General features: G+C 48.7%; 1 protein-coding gene across 9 annotated transcripts in view; it reads right to left on the bottom strand.

The window, feature by feature from the left end:
• The window catches only part of TMEM164 (transmembrane protein 164), a 153,546-nt gene extending 137,444 nt beyond the window's left edge, over nt 1-16,102 (bottom strand). For 3 of the 9 annotated variants that reach the window (XM_029240459.1, XM_029240466.1, XM_029240468.1), the window contains exon 1: nt 14,590-15,039. In XM_029240459.1, the coding sequence (XP_029096292.1) occupies nt 14,590-14,979 (390 nt within the window). In that variant the 5' untranslated portion in view covers nt 14,980-15,039. Of the gene's footprint in view, nt 1-13,525; nt 13,919-14,589; nt 15,040-15,974 lie in introns of those variants that run through there. The other 6 variants (XM_029240472.1, XM_029240471.1, XM_029240462.1 and 3 more) reach the window with 6 other exon arrangements.
• Nucleotides 16,103-19,918: the final 3,816 nt, after the last annotated feature.

The following is a 19,918-nucleotide window of genomic DNA, read 5'->3' as shown; positions in this document are numbered from 1 at the left end:
GCTCACGTTTTGATTAGCACGGTTGGCCTGGGGCACCGTAAGGTGTATTTGTCTAGCTATATCTACTATCCTTGCCGAAGGCAATAGGGAGCTATTGAAGGCTTTTGAGCAAGGGAATGGCAGGACCCAACGTGAATTTTCCTTGTATCATTTCTGGCAGCAGTGTAAGGGATGGACAGAGCAGAAAGACCCCTAGAGAAGGGAAGATCAGTCAGGAAGCTGCTGTTAATAAGCCAGATGGTGGTGGTGATGGTGATGATAAACAACCAGACGAATTAGGGCAGAGAAATCAAAGAAGAAAAGGAAGAGACAGATGGGAGAAATCATGGAAGACAGAATCAAAATGACTCAGAGACTATGATGATGGAAGAGAGGAATGGAAATGTGTCAAGGTTTCAAGGGACTTAACCTGGGTCACTGATGGACCGCAGTGCCATTAACTAAGATAGGGGCCATGAGGGAAAAGTATCATAATCCTTGCTTTTCACTCCAAATCCTCCAACCACTTTACTTGGCTTTTAAGCACTCTTAAGTACACTAGGAGGGAAAAAGCAGGACATACATTGCTTGATGGCCCCAGCATTTATATAACCCCACACATAAACCTACTATTCTTCCTTTGGCCAGATCGCCAAAGAAATATCCACCAATATCTGATCCTAAAACCAATGGGCTAATAATCCTTTGAATGTTCATGCCCCCAAAAGATGATTTTTCCTATTTAGATAGTGCTTTCTAGTTACAAGACACGTTCAACATATCTTATTTTACTTGACTGTGAGGTATGAAGGGCAAAGATCATCCCTATCTTACAGATACAACAGCCATAACTCATATTTATCATATTTACTCTACGCTTGCTATACACCAGACACTGATCTAAATACTTTACGTGTAGCCATGTACTGAATTCTTACAAGAAAACCACAAAGTAGATACTATTATCCCCATTTTACAGAGAAGGAAAACAGGCCCAGAGATGTCAAGTAACTTACCCAAAATGACACAGCTAGAAAGCAGCGGAGCCAAGATTTGAACCTGGCCAGTCTGACTTCAGAGCCTGAACTCTTAACTACCACACTTTGTATCATATAAGAAGATCAGGCACAGAGAGGCTACCTGACTAGCCAAAACTACTAGGTTCTGTCAACCAGAAACCTACATCCAAGGCCCACGTCTGTCTAATACTTAATCCTGTGCTCTTTCTATTACTCTACATTGTTTACCGAGATGAACTGACCTCTTCCACTGGGTTAGCAGATTATTTTGACCTCTTCCCTCTTTGACCTTTGTCACTCACTTCTGCCAGACAAAGTTTCTGATTTTGCTCCCTTGCCGTGCAGCCTCATACAACTGTTCACTAGGATAGGATGCAGGTCTCTATTTAGAGGAAAGAAATGGTGACCTCAGTTATAGTCCCAAGTGAATGGGTCTCATTTCCAAACAACCAGTTATCTCGCAACAGATCACACTGGCTTGACATACAGGCTAACTGAGCGTACACAACTCCCTGGACTACCTGCCCAGGACAAGCAGCAAGCAATGGTGGCACTACAGCCTGGCTCCTCTGTGGAAGAGAGGGAGCAAGGGCAGAAAAACACATTGAAAAGCAGTTGCTATAGCAGTCAGGCAGAGAGGTGGCCTGCAGCCGTGAGATCCTCACTTTCAAGGCTGTAAGACAATGATGCTCAAAAAACACATGATTTCTGTTTCTCTACTAGTGGGCAAGAACAAAAGTCCATCTCCCTTTATGCTGGAATAGTTAGGGGTGGAAGGAGGCCATGTATGGTACTAGAGAGAGACAATGAACCGGGAGTCAGGAGATCTACCTCTGCTTCTACTGAGCTGTGCGACTTTGGGCAACTCACTTCACCTCTCTGGGTCTCAGTTTGCTCATCTGGAAAAATGAGGGAGGAGATGATCTCTGAGGTTTTTTTTCAGCTCCGACCTGGCATCACTCTGCCATTTCAACCCAGGAAAGTATTGCTCGAATATTTTCTCCAGTATCTATAAGGCGACCAAAGGAGAAATCAGCTAGAACCGAGAGAAAGAAGGATTAGATAAAACAAAAATGACCTTTTCGTGGAAGGCTGCAAATTAGGTAATATATAGGCAATACACTTAAGCACAGTGCCTGGAGCATAATACATGCTCAAAATGTTACAAGTATTATTATCACTACTACTCCTAACTTTCAAAGTGTACAGAGATAACCAAAAATTATAATGAGCTCTTTCTCTTAAATTTAACTCCTTTTTGTCCATCTGACCCTATTCCAGGTTTATGGTGTTTAAAAGGTCTGGGTGAGGGAGGACCCTAAATGAGCAGCGGCACCAACTGTCCTTAATGTCGATGGACAGTTATGACTGGAAAGTGAGAACCCAACCCCAAGGGAAACTAAAGAGAAAATGTAAGTGGGAGGAGCCAGGCTTAATCCTCAGTTTGCTGCAAACCGGCCGTGGAAAGGGGAATTAAAAAAAAAAACAGCAACAGGTGTGGACCACAGTGTACTTTGCAAATTGTTTTTCAGTTCAGACCCAAAGCGGGGAGTAAGAAACTTGGGAAGATGATCCCAGCCTGGTTTCCACGTGTGTCCATCTGAGCAAACACAGCCCTGACTGTGAGGTATGGCCAAACACCGTTCAGCCAGGCAGGAGACCCTGTGACCCGGCGGGCTTTGCATTCTTCCCCAGGAAGCGAAAGCAGCCTCGGCCTAAAGGTCACCCCTGACTTCCCAGGGCCAAGACAGCACCCCTCCCCGCCGACAGCCCCGCCCCGGGAAGGACAGCCACAGGGCTGGGGGAGTCAATCTGTTTCTCTTTGCTCACTGGCCAGAAACCCCACCAGCAAACAGGGAAACATGACCTTGGCTTGGTGCTAGCTTGCAGGGCTATGCTGAGGAGAGCTGAACTGTAAAGTCCGGTGCGGGGCCACGAGGGGAATGGAAATCCAAAGGTAAAACCGGGCGCCCTTTCCTCAGGGGGCCCTGAGAGTCCTCCTGCGACTGGGGGCCCGGGAAATGGGGAGAAAGGCCCACCTGAAGCAGCAGCCGGTAGCAGCGGCAGCCCAAGGGGCCAAGTGTAAAAGTGCTGAAGATAATAAGGCACTTATGCACATGACCCCGAGCAACATTCCTGCAGGGCGCAGGGAATAAAGCACAGCAACAGGCAGGCGCACACGCTCAAGTGCCTGGGACTTAAAAAAGGAAACTCTTGACAAATGCAAAGCGACAAGGAACAAGTGGTGATATGAAGGAGACCCTTTGGTACAGTCTCCCCTAATTTCTCAGGGTTGCTCTTTGTTTTAGGAATGCCCTCCAAGCCAGCTCCAACCAGGGAACCAGGATTATTACATTATTAAAACATGACCTTAACCTAAGGAACTGCCTATTTACCCACAATGCTTGGGAACATGCCTGGGGGTCTTCCAATGGCCTTGCTGGGTGGGATAGGGCGCTCCAACCCCAAGGCTGTGAAATCACATGACCCAGGCCTTGGCCCTGGAAGGCTACACTTAATTAAAGGGGACCTCCCTTTAGTGACTCGTGGCTGAGGTTCCAGTTCTGAAAGAGTAGCTGTTCTTCAAAACTGAGAGAGGTTTCCCATATCCGGGAGATACTGAATTGTCTTTTTTTTTTTTTTTTTTTTGGTCCATTTGCTGACAGGTCACGCAAAGCACTGGTCTACTTTTAGCCTGTCTTTCTCCTAGGAGCTCTGGGAGCAGCCCTTTCTCCTGCAATAATTTCTTAACCCTGAGAACAGGCGGCACTTGAGCAAGTTGCACTCCCCTCGGTCAAAATAAATTAATGAAAAAGGAAAAAGTAAATCCACGCACCTGTCTCTGCCCACACCCAAACCACTCCTTTCCTACTTCTGTCATGTACTCGTTGGTTTCCTAGGCTACCAATCTCAAGATAGCTGGCACCAGAGAGCCAGCCCATTGATGAAGAGCAGCAGTAATTAAGCCCAGAGGTCCCTGGAAAGCCAAGCTTCCTACCAATGACAGCCATCCTCCAAATGCTTCAGAAAGGGCTGCGTGATTTACAGTAACATCCAAATTCCCCACAAAACTGTCCTTAGGCCTCCAACAGTTGAGCCACCCTGCCCTGCAGAGATTATGTGGGTGCCACCTTCATGGAACCAATATTTTTGCCTACCACATGAAACAAAGATGCCAGGGAAGCTGCTCTTGGGTGAGATTTTTTTTTTGGGGGGGGGTGAGACTCTTAAAGCTGCCTTCCTGTATCTAATCTCTATCATCTTATCCCAGCATCAGGCATCCAAGCTCACAGCAGCAGCAGCAGCCATAATAAGGATAACGAAGCTCGCGATCATCATCACGCATCACATCACGGGAAAAAATTTATTGACTGTCTACTATCTTAAGTGCTTTATTAGTATTGTCTCATTTTTTCTCATTTAATTCTTACAACAGCTCTGCAGGGTAGGTATAATTATTATTCCATTTTACAAATGTGGGAACTAGGGGTTGGAGAGGTTAAGTGACTTGCCCAGGGCTACACAGTTAGTGGTAGGATTTGAACCCAGGCCTTTACCACCCTAGAGCCAGCTTCTACCCAGTATGCCTTGAAATATATTGTACTGCTACTACTACAATAGTCTCTTGCTATCCGCAGGGGATTGGTTCCAGGACCCACCACGGATACCAAAATCTGTGAATGTTCAAGTCCCTCGTATAAAATGGTGTAGTATTTGCATGTAACCTCGCACATGCTCCTACACACTTTAAATCATCTCTAGATGACTTATAATACCTAATACAATGTAAATGCTATGTAAATAGTTGCCAGTGCACAGCAAATTCAAGTTTTGTGTTTTCAAACTTTCTGGATTTTTTTTTCCTAAATATTTTCAATCTGTAGTTGGTTGAATCTGCAGAAGTAGAACCCACGGTTACAGATGGCCAAGTGTGCTATGAAAAACTGCTAACATTTATTGAGTGCTGACAATGAGCCAGAACTTCTGCTAAATGCTTGATTTAAATTATTTCATTTAATCCTTGCAACAGCTCTATTAGGTAGGTACTATTTTTACTCCCGTTTTACAGATGAGTGAAACTGAAGTTGATAGCAGGTAAGTAACATGCCTAAGGTCACAGGACGATGGAGCTCAAATACATACCCAGGAAATATGGTCCAAAAGCTCAATCCACTAAGCTGAATTTGCATTAGGAAAAGGAGGCATTACTAGTGCCCTACTTAACTTAGCCAGTCTCCTTGCTGTGTCCCAATCCAAACCTACTGGGTCCCAGTGAGAACTTCACAAGTAAATGCCAATGAGGAAATCTGTCTAGCCCTTCCATGTATTTGCCAGCAGCTCGGACCTGACGAGTCTAGGAAAAGAGGAGCAAGACCCTTTCTAGACCCTTTCTCTCCTGGCCAATTTCCCCTAACTTGATTTCTGAAGAAAGCACCTCATGTCCAGCAGCCTCTGCTAATACTCTGCCCAGAACATCTAATAAGTGTTTACCCAGGGGCTCCCAGAGCCGTAGTTAAGGGCCTAATGTGCAACCTGGCTCTGCGCCTTATTTAATCAGCACCTGAATGAAATGTCTCTTTGCTAGCAACAGCCTGAGCACACAGTCTTTCTGCAAACACAGCTGGTCGACTGGCAAAGGCGATTCTATTCACAGGCAAAATACACACTGCGATGGAGACAGGGAGACTGGAGGCACCCGGATGGAATTAGAATGGGCTCATGCCTCCTTTCTCCTCCAGATAATCCCGCTTCTCGCTCTTCTACCCACCTAAACACCTGCCCATAGGACACGGCTTGAACTGTTTCTGCCCAACAGGCCAGTCCTCTCTAACCTCCCGTCTATTCCCTTTCCACAGAGCCACAGGCCCAGGACCAGACTCATCCCACCCTTCCTCCTCTGGCATTTGCTCCAACAGCTACTGTTAAGGAAGCACAGCCAACGGAGAGATCCCCCCAACCCTCCCCTTCAGGATCTCAGGTTCGCAACAGGTCTGCGTCCCTTGACACAGCACATGCTGACGGACATGCAAGCCATGCCCTATTTAGCTGGTAGCTCTTTCCCTGGGAAAGAGCTGAGTAAACAGAGAGGACCATACCCAGAAGAGGAGGAATCCTCCCCAGGCCTTCAGATTTAACTGCTGCATCCAAGCACCCTGGAGGAAGACTTACCCTGGGGGTCCAGCAAGTAGGGTAGCAAGACACTGATAACCCCAGTTCTCGGGGGGATGGTGGGGTGTGGAGCGGAAAGGAGGCCAAAAACTGGGTAAGGAACACGGGAAAGGCCACCCGCTCAAAAACACTGGGCCTGCTCAAAAACACCCCACCATTTAGAGTAAGGGTAACAAGGCCCTTTAAAAAATGCCTGCCCTCCCCCAGCCCAGTTGAGTCTATGAGCCATTCGCACTTCAGTGTGAACCTCCTAAACGGAACTGATTTCTTCCTGATTTCCTCGGCGATATGACCTCCTCTGATGAAACGGGCATTTTGAAATGTATCAATACAAGGGGTTGATTCGGAGCTTTGAGTACTCTGGAAAAGAGGCAAACCTGGATGGAGTGGGTCGGGGGGAAAGACTTGGAAACGGGGAAGAGAACAGAAAAGAGAAAGGTAGAAGGACAGTATCACATTTCATCAGTTCTGCTGTGGAATCCGTGGGGACAGCAAGCACCCCATGAGCCGCTAAAAATCATCTTCTGGCCGCAGGTGGGATGCCTGCTATCTCACTTCCTGTATTTAATGTCGGCTCACTCTCATCAGTGCTCCGTGTGTCTGTCTTTGACCGTGTGAGCCCTCCTTGGGACAGCACAGAGAACACAATTCTCTATCTCACAAGCCCCCTATCAAGGATTCGCAGGCAACTGCAGCTGTCTTATCAACGGGCCAGAAATGACAGAGCATTCCTTGGTTTGCCAAGGGAGAAATATGAAAAAAATATCTTCCCCTGATAATAACAACGGAATGACTCCAGGTAAGAGTTGAGAAGCTTTCCTGTGACACAGGAAGCAACTCTGGGCCTTTATATGTATTGTTTCCTATGCCTGGAATCCCTTCCTTCCTGCAACACCCCTTCCTTCCTGCAACACCCCTTCCTTCCTACTCATTCATTCACACATGTTTACTGAGCACCTACTATGAGGCAGGCCCTGTCTGAGGCGCTAGAATAGAAAACAAGACAAACAAGGGCCTCTGCTCTCAAGGAGCTAACATGCCTCCTTTGTGAGTCAAATGTCACCTCTTCTAGGAAGCTATCCTTAATTGCACTAGGAAAAAAAAAAAAGACCCTCTGTCCTCTATGCTTTGTTCAAATCTGTTACCGTACATGTCATGTTGTAATTTAGTTGATCTTTTTTCTTGCCTGTCTCATCTCAACTGTGAAGAACATGAAGGTAAAGAATGCTTTTTATTTATCTTTGAATCTCCAGTGCCTGGCACAATGTTTGACACACAACAGGCACTGGATAAATGTTTGCTGAATGGATACATGAATGAATACATTCCCATGAGCATTTAAAACAAAAGTCCTGCACATAGAAAATTAGCATGCAATAACTCTGTGTCAGTATTGCCTCTCGTTAGTTCCCCAAAATCTCAGACACTGGAAGGCTGGGAAGGGAGTGTAGAAGGACTGGAAACCCTCCACTGACATAACCCCTAGGGACCCAACAAGCCACTGGAACTCTAAAGCTACCTTAAAATCCACCTCACAGTATCTCGGAGCCCTCAACCTCTAATTTCAGCCACATTATTTAACACCCACACAAATACTGAGGTACTACCAGAAAACTAAACGCCCGCCCAAAGGCCACCAGATTCACACCAGTCAGGAGGAGCATTTGAACTGACAGCCCACCTCATACTTTAGCCTCTAGATAATGTCTCTCCAAGCAGGGTCCAATGCTCACCAGCATCAGAATCACTTGAGAGCTTGTAATAAATGCAGATTCCCATCCTCACCCTATAGGCCCTAGACCTACTCAGACTCCCTGAGTAGAGAGCCAGGCATCTGCATTAGAACAAGCTCCCAAGGGAATTTTTCACAAAGAAAGTTCGAGAAGCACTGCACTCCACACACAGTCTCTTCAGGTCCACTCATCCAGTGACTGGCAGAAGATGCTCTCAATTCAACAAAAGATATGAAAGACCATGGATATCTTAAAATTTTCTTTGTCAATTATACCTCACAAAGCTGAAAAAAAAAATAAAGTAAAAAAAAAGATATGAAAGACCAGAAGTTGAGAAGCCTGGCTCTTCTTGCACAGGGTGTTTCAGTGAGGTATGACGACAGTGAGCTACCTACTGAAAAATACAAAAGGGGAGAGAAAGAGATGGAAAGTGAGTCACCAGACTAATAACGTTTTTTTAACGTGTCTGATATTAAAGAAGGAAAAGAAGAAAGTAGACACTTCCAGATGTCGAACCAAGGGATTTCAGACCAAGATCCAACAGCGTAATTTCCTCACAGCAATGAAAGGGAGCAGATACTTGGGGCAGAGAATGGGCTGCAGTTCCTAATAACCAGCTCTTTGTGATGGAACCAAAAGATGTGTGAGCTGGAGGCAAAACCACCTCTCTCCTCTGGCTATTTCAAAAAACAGACAGGAGAGTCTCTTAATGGGTACAGGAGACATAGGAACAGTGCCCAGGAGACCTCAAGGGAACACAGACAGAACCACCAGAGGGAAAATGAAAAAGCGGAAGAAAACAGTCAGCTCTGTCAGTCAGTCAGCCAGCATTATCCAGGCACACATTAAAAAATTAATGTGCATGTATTGTATTAAGCTCTGCAGGGAGTTACAGAGGGAAGAGAAAAAACAAAACACTACTTTCCTTAAAGAAAAGTGTTTACGCTAATGGTGGAAAATGAACAAACATGCAAAAACAAGCAAGCCAGTCGAACACTCACTGAATTACCTACATGTATACAAAGGCATATGTTGAAGAGCCAAATAGTCTGAGGAGTATTCAGAGGGTCAGGAAAAGAGGACAAAAGCTGTTACTGGAATGAATGGAATAACTGTAGAGCCAAGGTCAACTGGAAAGTTTCACAGAGGAGACGCTTCAGGGGGATCTGCAGAGGGGAGGAACTCACAACAGATCCCACAAAGACAGCGATGAAAGAGACACATCTATGGCAAAGGGACAAAAACCCAGGGATCCTGTGGATCACCCCAAGTAGGAGCCAGCCACATACTGTTACTTAATAGCAAGCTCCACGCTGGGTTGTATTAACAAGTGCATGGTGAGAAAAGGCTGAGAAGGAAAGCTTTCCTCTCTGCTGGGTGTAGGCTGGACCTCTGGTCACAGCACCCAGTTTTATAGGCTGTGCATGAGAAGGGTATGCAGGCACGGGGAAGGATCCAGAGAAAAGCAACAGAAGTGATTAGAGGAATGGATTCTAATAGCTATCAAGAAAGGTGAAAAGGTGTTGAGGTTTGTCAGTTTCTGAGCCGGAGGTAAAAATCTATTGGTCATCGTCCAGCTCTGATCAGCTGTACCTGGAATCTCTGTTTAAGTGACCACAGAGTTATTCAGAGGATTAAAATGCTTTGTTTCCATGTGGCCCGTTTCATGAAGACGGAGATAGGAAAAGGTTAAATAATTTGCTCAGGTTCCCTAGCAAGCCACGAGCCAAACTGGCATCATAATTTTAAATCCCAGGGCTGTCTGTGGCTTGTTTAATCCACCAATCCACACCACTTCCCTTTATAATGGACACCCCCCCACACACCAAACACTGTAATTATGAAAGATGGAAAAATTCTCTGCAAATTTCCTTGGGGGAAAACTAAAACAAACTAAAAAGGAATGTCATGCCTCACCGCTGGGGCCCATATAAACATTATCCCCTTGTGTCCCCCTGGACTGATGACACAGGACACAGTCCATCTGATAAGCCGTCAGCAGATGGCTGGATCCCTCATTGTACCCATTCCCCACCGACGTCAATTGCAAGCAGGAGCAGTTATCAGCACTCCAGACAACAGATGGGATGAGGAGGTGTGGTTGGTCTGAAGTCAAGGAGGCGGGGGACAAAAAGCCTAGTTCTCAAATCTATCAGGTTTTCTCTCAAACAAATCCATCAGAGAGCAAATGGAATACACCCGTGTATATTCCGTGAGTTCCAAAAGGTGTCACAAAAAGCTCAGGGCCATTTTGAATATGTGCCATTCTACGCTTCCAGCAAAGAGGGAAGAAGTAGAAAAATAAACAGTGAGACAAAAGCAGATTAGCCATATTTGGTGGAAGTCAGCCTTCTAATATATCGTAAGGACAGAAAAATAAAATAGCAATGGCAACTCTAAAAGAAGGATGGGGCTAACTAGGTATTATAGGCTAAAAACCAGAGGCTTGGCGTTCCAGGGTCAATAGCATCAATTATTATTTGGCAAATGTCCAGCTGAGATCCAGCCTGCCTTATGCACAGAGACACGGAGGGTTAAACATCATATGTTGTGCCCCACTCAGTTCAGCGCCCAATCAGGAGATATTGACACAGACACATACAGAACCAACCGGAAGTGGACAATTAGACAAGACATCCCAAATTTGATCTTTTCGTTAAGTTCCTAAGACAGAGACAATATAACTGGATGCAAAGGAGATAAAAGGCCACCAGTCTTTATGGACACAATCAGTCAAATTGTCTGGCATTTTAACCCTTCTGCTAAGAACTTGTAGATTTTCGGACTTAAATAGCTATGAGAATCTCTTCCTGCTAAAGCCCCAATTCCCACTTGTGGCAGCTCGGTTCTAAAGCCACCTCTGCCACTAACTTGCTGGGTGATTTTTTTGGTAAACAGCATAATCAGTCAGTAAATTCATTCCCTGTAACCCATACCTGCCAAAATAATATGCACAAGGGGACTAGCCACACTTGAAGAAATACTGGTGCAATGGGTAAACACCACTGATATTCAGCAAGGGGTTTAATAACAGTGCGCTAATCCTGGTGCTTGCTGATCCCGAGAACCCTCAAGCATCACCGGCTTGAGCTCAGATGTGGGAAGGTGCCGCTGTAATCATACAAACCTCCGCCAGACCCCAGTTCCAGGGCCCTTGAGATATCAGATGAGGCCAAAAAGAAACCAGACAGCAGGAATATTAATCCAGAACAGACCTCAGATACAAGAACTGCCCTTCCTTATGCTTCTAAAGCTGGCGGTCACCCAAAGGCAGCATGGCTATGATGAGGGTCTGTGTAACAAGGCCTTGGAAATAAATATTTTACAGACTGAAAAATGGGAGATAAGGAGACTAACCACTTTCCCTCCAACTCTTCCATTTCCTGGCCTAAAGCAATACTGTCCTTGTTACAAACTTACACTGGCTCTGAGGAACAAGGCCTTTCTATAAAGCCATAATTGAGTCGGCCTGTTGAGAGACACACATCAGAAATGCCTCTGCTAAGCTCCCGCTTTCATTTCAGCTAATGTCTCCCTTTCCTTATTGGGACCTCTGAACTCCACAGAATTCACTGCCATAATATGGCCTAACTCAGCTAATTCACTTGCCAAAGCATTGCTTTGTACTCAACATCTCCCCTGTGGAATACACACAGACACAGGAAACATTTTAACAACCCCCTCTCCAGGTTCAAGCTTATCTAGCATAACCCTAAAGAAGATAAAGCATGTGAAAGTGTCTTATAAACAGTTAAAAGCTAGATAAATGTAAAGTATTGCTAACCATACTTACTACCATTAGTCATTGCTGTAACTGAGTCAGAAAATTGTTTCCAACCATCTGTTGTTAAATTTCTTTTAAGGACTCACATGAACTTTTAAAAATCCATACGTCCCTGCTTCCCAGGAAGAGCCACAGGTAAGGTGTGGAATGTTGGATTCATCACAGGCTAAGTCCCCCACTAGGCCGGAAGTTGCTATTTAAATGACACAAAGCAGTGACTTAGGAGTAAAGGACAAAGCAGTACAATCCTGCTCTGGCCCAAGAATTCCTCAGCCTGACTCTGTTCTTTGTCCCCCACCCTCTAGCTTCAGAGTTTAAGCTAAGCACAGGACAACAGCAAAAGCACAAGTAACAGGAATCAGTCCCTAGTTCCCCAAACATCTGTCTCTCTGCAGCTGTCAGCCCCGAGTGCCAACATCATCTACGTGTGTCCCTAAGGGTGGCCTGGTCATGTGTACTTTACGGGGAAGACACAGGGAGCAAAAGATGAACGAGGATGAGAAGATGAACAAGGCCACCTGAAATCGGAAAGGAGGCCAAAAGCATTTCTAGAATAGCTCTCTGTGGCATCCCCGGACTCTGCTTAAGAAGAAAAGAATCACAGAACATAGGCTGTCAAGAGCTAGGAATGCAACTTTGCCTCGTTTTGCAGCTGGGAGAACTGAGACCCAGGAAAAGTCCTTTCCCCAAAGTCACACAACTAATTAATGCCAGAACGAAGTCTCCAGCGTCTTCTAAAAGCCTCTAAAACCCTCTGCACTAAAAACCGTGGTGCTGGACTTCCCTGGTGGCACAGTGGTTAAGAATTCGCCTGCCAATGCAGGGGACACGGGTTCGAGACCTGGTCCGGGAAGATCCCACATGCCGTGGAGCAACTAAGCCCGTGCACCACAACTACTGAGCCTGCACTCTAGAGACCACGAGCCACAACTACTGAGCCCGCGTGCCACAGCTACTGAAGCCTGCGTGCCTAGAGCCTGTGCTCCACAAGAGAAGCCACCGCAGTGAGAAGCCCGCGCACTGCAAGAAAGAGTAGCGCCCGCTCGCCGCAACTAGAGGAAAGCCCACGCGCAGCAACGAAGACCCAACACTGCCCTAAATAAATAAATAAATAACTTTATTAAAAAAAAAACATGGTGCTGCCAGGTTTGATGTAATCACACCAGGAGCAGCCCCAGTCAGGCTGAATTTAGTTCTTTGTTGACCTTGTACGTATGTGGTTGTCAGAGGCCTCAAGACCCCTTTGTAGAAAAGGCACCCTCTGACCCTCACCACCTGCCAACCAAAAAAAAGCTCTCCTGTCCCAAGAGCCTCACATAGCAGCGGCTGAGATGCGTTGTTTCCTTTCATTAACAAAAAGCCCATTCATCAAAAAAAGGAAAGAAAGAGGACAGGCTCAAATTTACACAGAAGGTCTAGCTGGGAGAGCCCTGGGTTTCCTGTGAATGGCGTCACTCCCCAAGAAGTCCTCTTTGGAAAATGCTACCCACTCCAACTCTGCTGGATGCTTATAGCCATCCCATCAATAAGAGCTGCTTTATTCCAAAGTTGTCTACACCTCCTTGCCACATCTGCAAGACTGGAAGGGGTTTGTGGCCATTCACATTTTACAGACTGGGAAACTGAGGCTAGGAACCTGCCATCAAAGGAGTTCCTAGAACACAGAGCTAGCAAGCATGCCGGCCACAAGCAGGCGGCGCCATGCCGATCAGCATCGGCCGCTCCCCAGAGACTGCCCTGCCATTCCGCAACCCCAAAGAGGGTAGATTACCTTTCCAACCCGGAAAGCTAATTCATCTTTTGGCTGCAGGCGAGCGACCTCCCATCCCTGGGCTCCACCAGGCCTTTAAAATGGAGATAAGCATCTCGACCTCCTGCCCCACACAGGGTTATCACAAGGCTCCTGAGAATAACCTTCTACAAATATAAAAGCAATAAAGATGCTAATGACAGGTTTCAAAACTGTCCCTGGATAAAACACACCAGGTTTTCCACAGCTTGAAATCTAAAAAAGATTTTTTTTTCCCTTTCTCCTCTTCCTCCTCCTCTATGATTTTATAGTTTTAGAACATCTCTCTACACAGGCTGAGTACAGAAAGACAGTCTCGCTCTTGGTCCTCACCCAGATTATTTTTATGTATCTGGCAACTTTCCTTTTCAATCTCATTTGTTTTTCTTAGCGCCACTAATGGGAGGTAAAGAAATCAGCTGTCTGGGCACCCCTGGACCGTGACCTCAGGAGAGAGAATAAGAGTGGTAAGATGGAGAGGTTTGCAGGAAATAAATACCCTCTCACCATGGACAGAGAAAAGTTCATGAGTCTGCCTGGGGTCGGCTTCAGAGTGCAGTTAGTAGGAGCTTGGTGCTGCTCCAACACCGCAGAACTCAAAGGCAGACCTCACCCCGAGAGCGTAAACTCCCAAATGAAAGAGTCATTAAGAGAAACCCGTAAAAGGATTTCCCCAAAGTACGACAGTGGAGACCAGTAACCTTATGTGACCACCTCCAGGAAAGAATGTCACCAGGCCTCTGGGAAATTAACTGTGGCAGAGGTAATGGGGGAATGGGCCACGGTCCCCCACTGGTGATTCAGAAAGGGCACCTGGCTGGGGCTGGACTTCCTGCTTGTGAAAGACCAGGGCAGGCCTGGGAGGGGAGGGGTCGTGGCCTGAGTGCTAGTCTTTCCTAGTGCCCACCTCCACCGTGGAGCTGACGCATTGTGCAAAGGTAGAAGAGAGCCAAATCTGAAATCCGCACACAAACTGCCTCGCTGGAAAATCATTTGTGAGGGTCCCACTACCCGCAGGGATGAGGTGCTCTACACTGCCACGTGTCCTGAGCACACAAATGACTCTGATGGCTGAGGCTGCCCGGGGTGGGGTGGGGGGGAAGTCAACAGACTCACATGCATCATGGTGACCAGGTGACAGGGGTTGAGCAGGTAGATGACGGTCTTGGTGGCGAACTTAAAGCCCACCTCCACCCCGAAGGTCAGGCACAGGGCTACTAAGAGCAGATTCTTGCTCAGGCTCTCTTTGCCTTCCTCTGGCCGCTGGGTCACCTGCTCTGGCTGGCAGCCACGGCCACCCCTACCGTCCTCCTTCGTCTGCCTCAGGATGTGCCGCAGGGCCACCAGGATCTCCAACAGGGCCAGGGTCAGGACCACCACACTTTCCAGCAGCCGCTGCTGCCAAGAGAGGAAGGCAGCACAGTCGGGGCCCCCATTGCCTGCAAAGCTGGGGTCCACGCCCCCATAGAGCCAGTCCAGGAGACTTTGGTAGCTATACCGGGACATGATGCAAAGTGGTTCCCCTCGACCACCGTGCAGGAAGCAAGAGCGAGATGGAACACAAGCCCAGAGGGTGGCCCGGGTGGTGGGACATGTACGGAGGGCACACCCCCGCACCCGCACCCCCCTCCGGACACCAGGGCACCTAGAGCAGGGGACGGGAAGCTACACGCGAGGCCCGGGGCAAAGTGCTGGCTCTAACTTGTCCCCACGGCTGTCTGGGGAGCCCCCCGCGCTTCTCCAGTGGCCACCAACGAGGCAGGGTGGAAACGAGCCGTTGGCCAATCTAAAAGGAAGGAGAGGAAAAAAAAAAAAGGTCTCAAAGAGGCAGTTGCATCGGGGATTTACGAGGCGGGGAGGGGTAACTAGCGAGGGAAGAAAAGGAGAACAGGGGCAGTGGCGAAGCAAGCAGGGGTCAGGGGAAGTCGGAGGCCGGGAGGGTCAGGGAGAGGGCCGAGGGGACCCGGCAGCGCGGCGGGAGCGAACCGGGGGCGACGGCGAGGGGACACGCGGAGGCCAGGAGGGGAGCTGGCGGGGCCGGGCAGGGCGACGGGGCTGGCGGGGACGCCGGACTCCTCGTCTCAAGCACTCGCCACAGGGGGATCGCTTACTCCTGCAACCGCGTGGCCGTCTCTGCCCGCAGCGAGCAACTTCGCCGCCGACTGGCCCCTCCGAGCCAATTTAGAGCCGTCCCTGTCCAGCCTCCCGCCCCCGGGTACACCCCCGAGCCCCCAGCTCCACCCCCCGGCCCAGACGCCCGCCCTCCGGGCAGCACCTCCCCCAGCCCGCGGCCCGCCCGGGACCTGCCCCCCTCGCGCGGGCAGCGGCGGGAGGAAGCCGGGAGGGAGAGAGGGAGGGAGGGAGGGAAGGCGGGCGGGAGGCCGGGCCAGCCGGGGGCTGGGCTCCGGCCGGCCCCCTCCCTCCATCCCGGCGCCGCATCTTCCCGCGCCTCCCGCCCGGCCCCAGGGACTGACAGCCGCGCCCTTCGGGGCTCCACTCACCGGCAGTCGGCCTGCAGCCCCGGCTGGGCACTCGCTTGGATCCCCGCGCTCCCCACGCCCGGGCACTCGGCTCCCCCGGCGGCTGCCGCGGCCGCCGCGCACGGCTCCTCCTCCCCGTCTTCCTCCCCCTGCAGCCGCCGCGCTTGCTTCCTCCTTCTTCCCCTCCCTCTCTCCTCCCCCTCGCCGCCGCCGCCGCCGCCGCCACCTCCCCCTCCGGTTCGGCTCGGCCCCTCGGGCCGCGGCCACCCCGCCTTGCCTCCTCCCCTCTCCCGCCTCCCTCGTTCCCCCTGCCGCTCCCACCCTTCACACCTCCCACCCTCCCTCTTTGCGCCTCTCCCTCCCCTCCCTCCCCCGGGCTCAATCCCCGCCTCCTTCCCCTCCTCCCCGGCCTGCCTCGCGTTCGGCACTCGCCGAGCCTGCACGCGTGCACTGCCACCTTCTTGCACCACCGTCTACGGAATTCGCCTCCTCCGCGAAGCCGTTTGGACCGACTCCACCTCCTGCAACCCGGTTCTCCAGGGCATTTCTTTGTACACCGGGCACCTAGTAGGCGCTTAGCCAGCCCTCGCTAAGTTCTTGGGGGAATGGACGAGCCTGTCTAGTGATGAGCAGCTGGTCAAGCTTGGCTTTGACGGGGGGGGGGGGGGGGGGCGGGGTGGATCTGCTGGGTGTGACCTTCTACTGTTCGCATCTCCTCCAGTCCGCCCTGAAATAGCAGACTCGGGCGGGGCCCGGAAGGCGTCTTCTCCCACCTTTCTAGCCACAGCCCTACTCTCCAATACTAGGACGAGGCTTCTTTTCCTACTTTGCCCGGCCCTTCCCCCTCCTGCTCCGCTCCAGCGTTTCTCCTTCTAACCTCCGGACACACAGCCCACCGGTGCCGCTGCCGTCTCTGCCTCTGCCTCCCTCTCCAGGCCCTCTGTCTCCCCTTTCTCCTGCCACGCCTTCGAGCTCAATCGTACTCTAGCTGGAGGAAAAGAAGCTTCCCCTGACCTCTTTCCCTCCTCCATCTCTGCGACGGAGCAGCTGTTTCCCAGCCTGAACTTGGCCGAGAGTCCTGCCGCTGAAAGGCCTGCCAGGACGGTGTGGGTGTGCAGGGGCCCCAGAACTGGATAAGGGCTGCTGATTGAAACAGGAGCCCCTCTTCCCTGCTGCTTCCTACCCATAGACTGTGGTTTGCTTTTCTTTGGGCAAGGAAACGGGAAAAAGACCTTTTAAGAATCTACCTCGTGTTGGTTTAATATTTATTGAAAACTCAAAAAGAGAATATCCAGAAAAACACAGTTAGGCACCTCGCCTGGGAAACACTTTCTGGTGTTGGCTGCAAGCCGGACTCAAAACATAAAATACAATCTACTGTATTATCAGGCCATTGTCCTCCCATCCTTTCCAAGTCTGGTTTTCCCCACGTAACCTCAGAGCCAGGTAACCTTGTCTAATTCCAAGCTTTGTACAGCATCAACCATACACCTGATGCTCTCCAAGTGCTAATTAATAAAGAACAACAACAAACAAGGATTGATTCAGCGGCTCTCCATAGGTGTTTTGTTAAATCCTCTGCACCATAACATTAAGGATAAAGCTGTGGAGCTCCTGGCAATGACTGCAGCCTGAGACCTCAAGTTCCTATCTTCAAGGAAGTAAGAATGAGGTTATAGCACTCAGCAAAAGGCTTCATTAATCCATGCAGAACTTCCTTGGGAATTTGGCCTAGAGGGTCCTGTGTTTGCAAGATGACTGTCTTTAGTGACTGTAGCCAGGCCAACTTCCTCACCTGAGGCACAAATTCCTCTCTTGCCAAGTGTAGAATAGCCAAGTGTTTTGAAGACTAGGATTCTAGTTCTAATTATGCCATTTACTTGCTATGTCACCTTGGGCAATTTACCTCTCTGTGCCTCAGTTTCCACCTCTCAACCGAAGGGTTATCAGTGATCTATTATCTAATTCCTAGGATTATGCACATTTAAAATGAGTTGAATTATGCAGCACATTATGTAGTATCAGGTGCATGAAAAGTGCTCGATAAATGCTACCCGTTAGTTATCTTCATCCAGTTCTGCATCTGCGCTGGCAGGCCTGCATGGGTGCAGACACACATTCAGTGCCTTCCCCTACATCTGCATAAACAATCCTACCCAGCCTTCAAAGCCCACGTGAAATTGCACTCTCCCTACCCCCCACCTCCAGCTCCCAGAGCTCTCTCCCTCCTCTGAACTTCAGCAGCAGTTATCGCCTGCACTACTCATTTTATTCTGAATCACATACTGCCTTCCATTGTTCTCTCATTGTTAGTTCTGTCTCCCACACTCAGATCTTTGACAGCAGGGATGGGTCTTCATCTTTTCTAACCCCCCCTCAGCACCTAGCAGAGTGGCAAACATAGTAGGCACTATGCACAGACACTGGGGGAGTGTTGTCCTCATAGGTAAAAGGCAAACAATGATTGAACTGAAATGGTGGGTCAGATTTTGGAAACTCATAAGCTCCAGACAAATGTCCTGATCATTTCCTTGCTGGGACAACAGGCCATTGGCTTCTTGTCTCCAAACCGTAACAAGAGCACATGAACTTGGTTTTTTAAGTAGAACCTTGAAGCGCAGTGATAAGGGAACTGGGACCTTGGGGAAAGTCATCTCTCCGTGACTCCATGTACTCAGGTAAAATGAGTGGGGTGGACTGGAATGGATTCTAAGATGCCTGTCGACTCTAAGATTCTATGATTCTAGGAACTCAGCCTTGCTGCCTTCCATCCAAGTCATCTTTGAACCTTAAGGCAGAAACCTGATCTAACTGGCTTGGTGATCCTAGCCACCTTTCTGCCTGTTGAGACAGTACCTTAAATTCTTTTGTCCAAAGTACCTTCCCAGCTATAAACTCAGCTGACCTCCTATGGAATGCAAAGAGTCAAATTATTACCTCTGTCATACCACGGACGAGCAGCTCAGAAAGGTGTAGTGACTTGCCTAAGATCACACAAGTTCGTGGCAGAGTGAGGGCTAGAATTGGGGGTTCAACAGCACGGACCAGAGCAAGCTTGCTCATTGACTTGGCCATCTGACCCTTTCTCCTCCTGCACTTCATATTCTTTGAATCCACTCCTGTCCTTCTACGCACAATCTAACCTGAAAGTCAAATGCGTGCATGATTGCCCACAAGCAAAAAACAATGCACAATCCCCATATTATACAAAATGTTATCAGTAAAAATAAACTGCGTGTATGGGGGAGAATGAAGAGAGAAGCCTTTGTCTTGATCTATCTGCTTACTGCTTCTTTTTTCCCCCTCATTCATTCAACACTAGCATTCATTCCACAAATATTTACTGAGCCTCTATTACAAAATTACATATTGCATAGGAATATCCTAGACTTGTAGGCCATCTCTGCCTTCAAGGAGCTTAAGATCTAGCTAGGGAGACATGACAAACAAACAAGGAAGGCAGGATAACAATACAGGAGGGAGGTATAAATACAAACCAAGCAGGTAAGAGCTGCTGCCACCAGAGCAAATCTTGCATATTTCAAGTGAGCTGCACAGGCAATGAGGGTAAGAATTCAGTAGTTCAACACCGGGCAAAACTCACAGCAGTAAAGGGGAACAGAATCTGTCACCCCAGAATATGCCTAGTTGGCATAAGGATTATTGTAGACTGATTATTTTTAAGAAACAGCTGACATAGGAGAACTTACCCTTTTGTAAGAGATATTTACATTTATAAGGGAAATCTCCATTTTTAAATGTGTCTCCCTCTCTGTACAAGGTAGAGAAGAAAACTCTCTAGAAGCTCTCTAGAAACTCTTATCAGCAGAGGAGGCTACAATTTAAATCTGCATAACAACTTTACCCTTGTTTACTGTCGTTTTCCTGGTCACTCACTTTGAATAGCTGGCTCCCTCCACCCTCAACATCATTTGTCTTTATAAGATGGTAGTTAAGGCGGTGGC

Source organism: Monodon monoceros, unplaced genomic scaffold (genome assembly GCF_005190385.1).
Source record: "Monodon monoceros isolate NGI ecotype Baffin Bay Population unplaced genomic scaffold, NGI_Narwhal_1 Super_Scaffold_22, whole genome shotgun sequence".
Classification (NCBI taxonomy): Eukaryota; Metazoa; Chordata; class Mammalia; order Artiodactyla; family Monodontidae; genus Monodon; species Monodon monoceros.
This window is presented reverse-complemented; position numbering and strand designations above follow the sequence as displayed.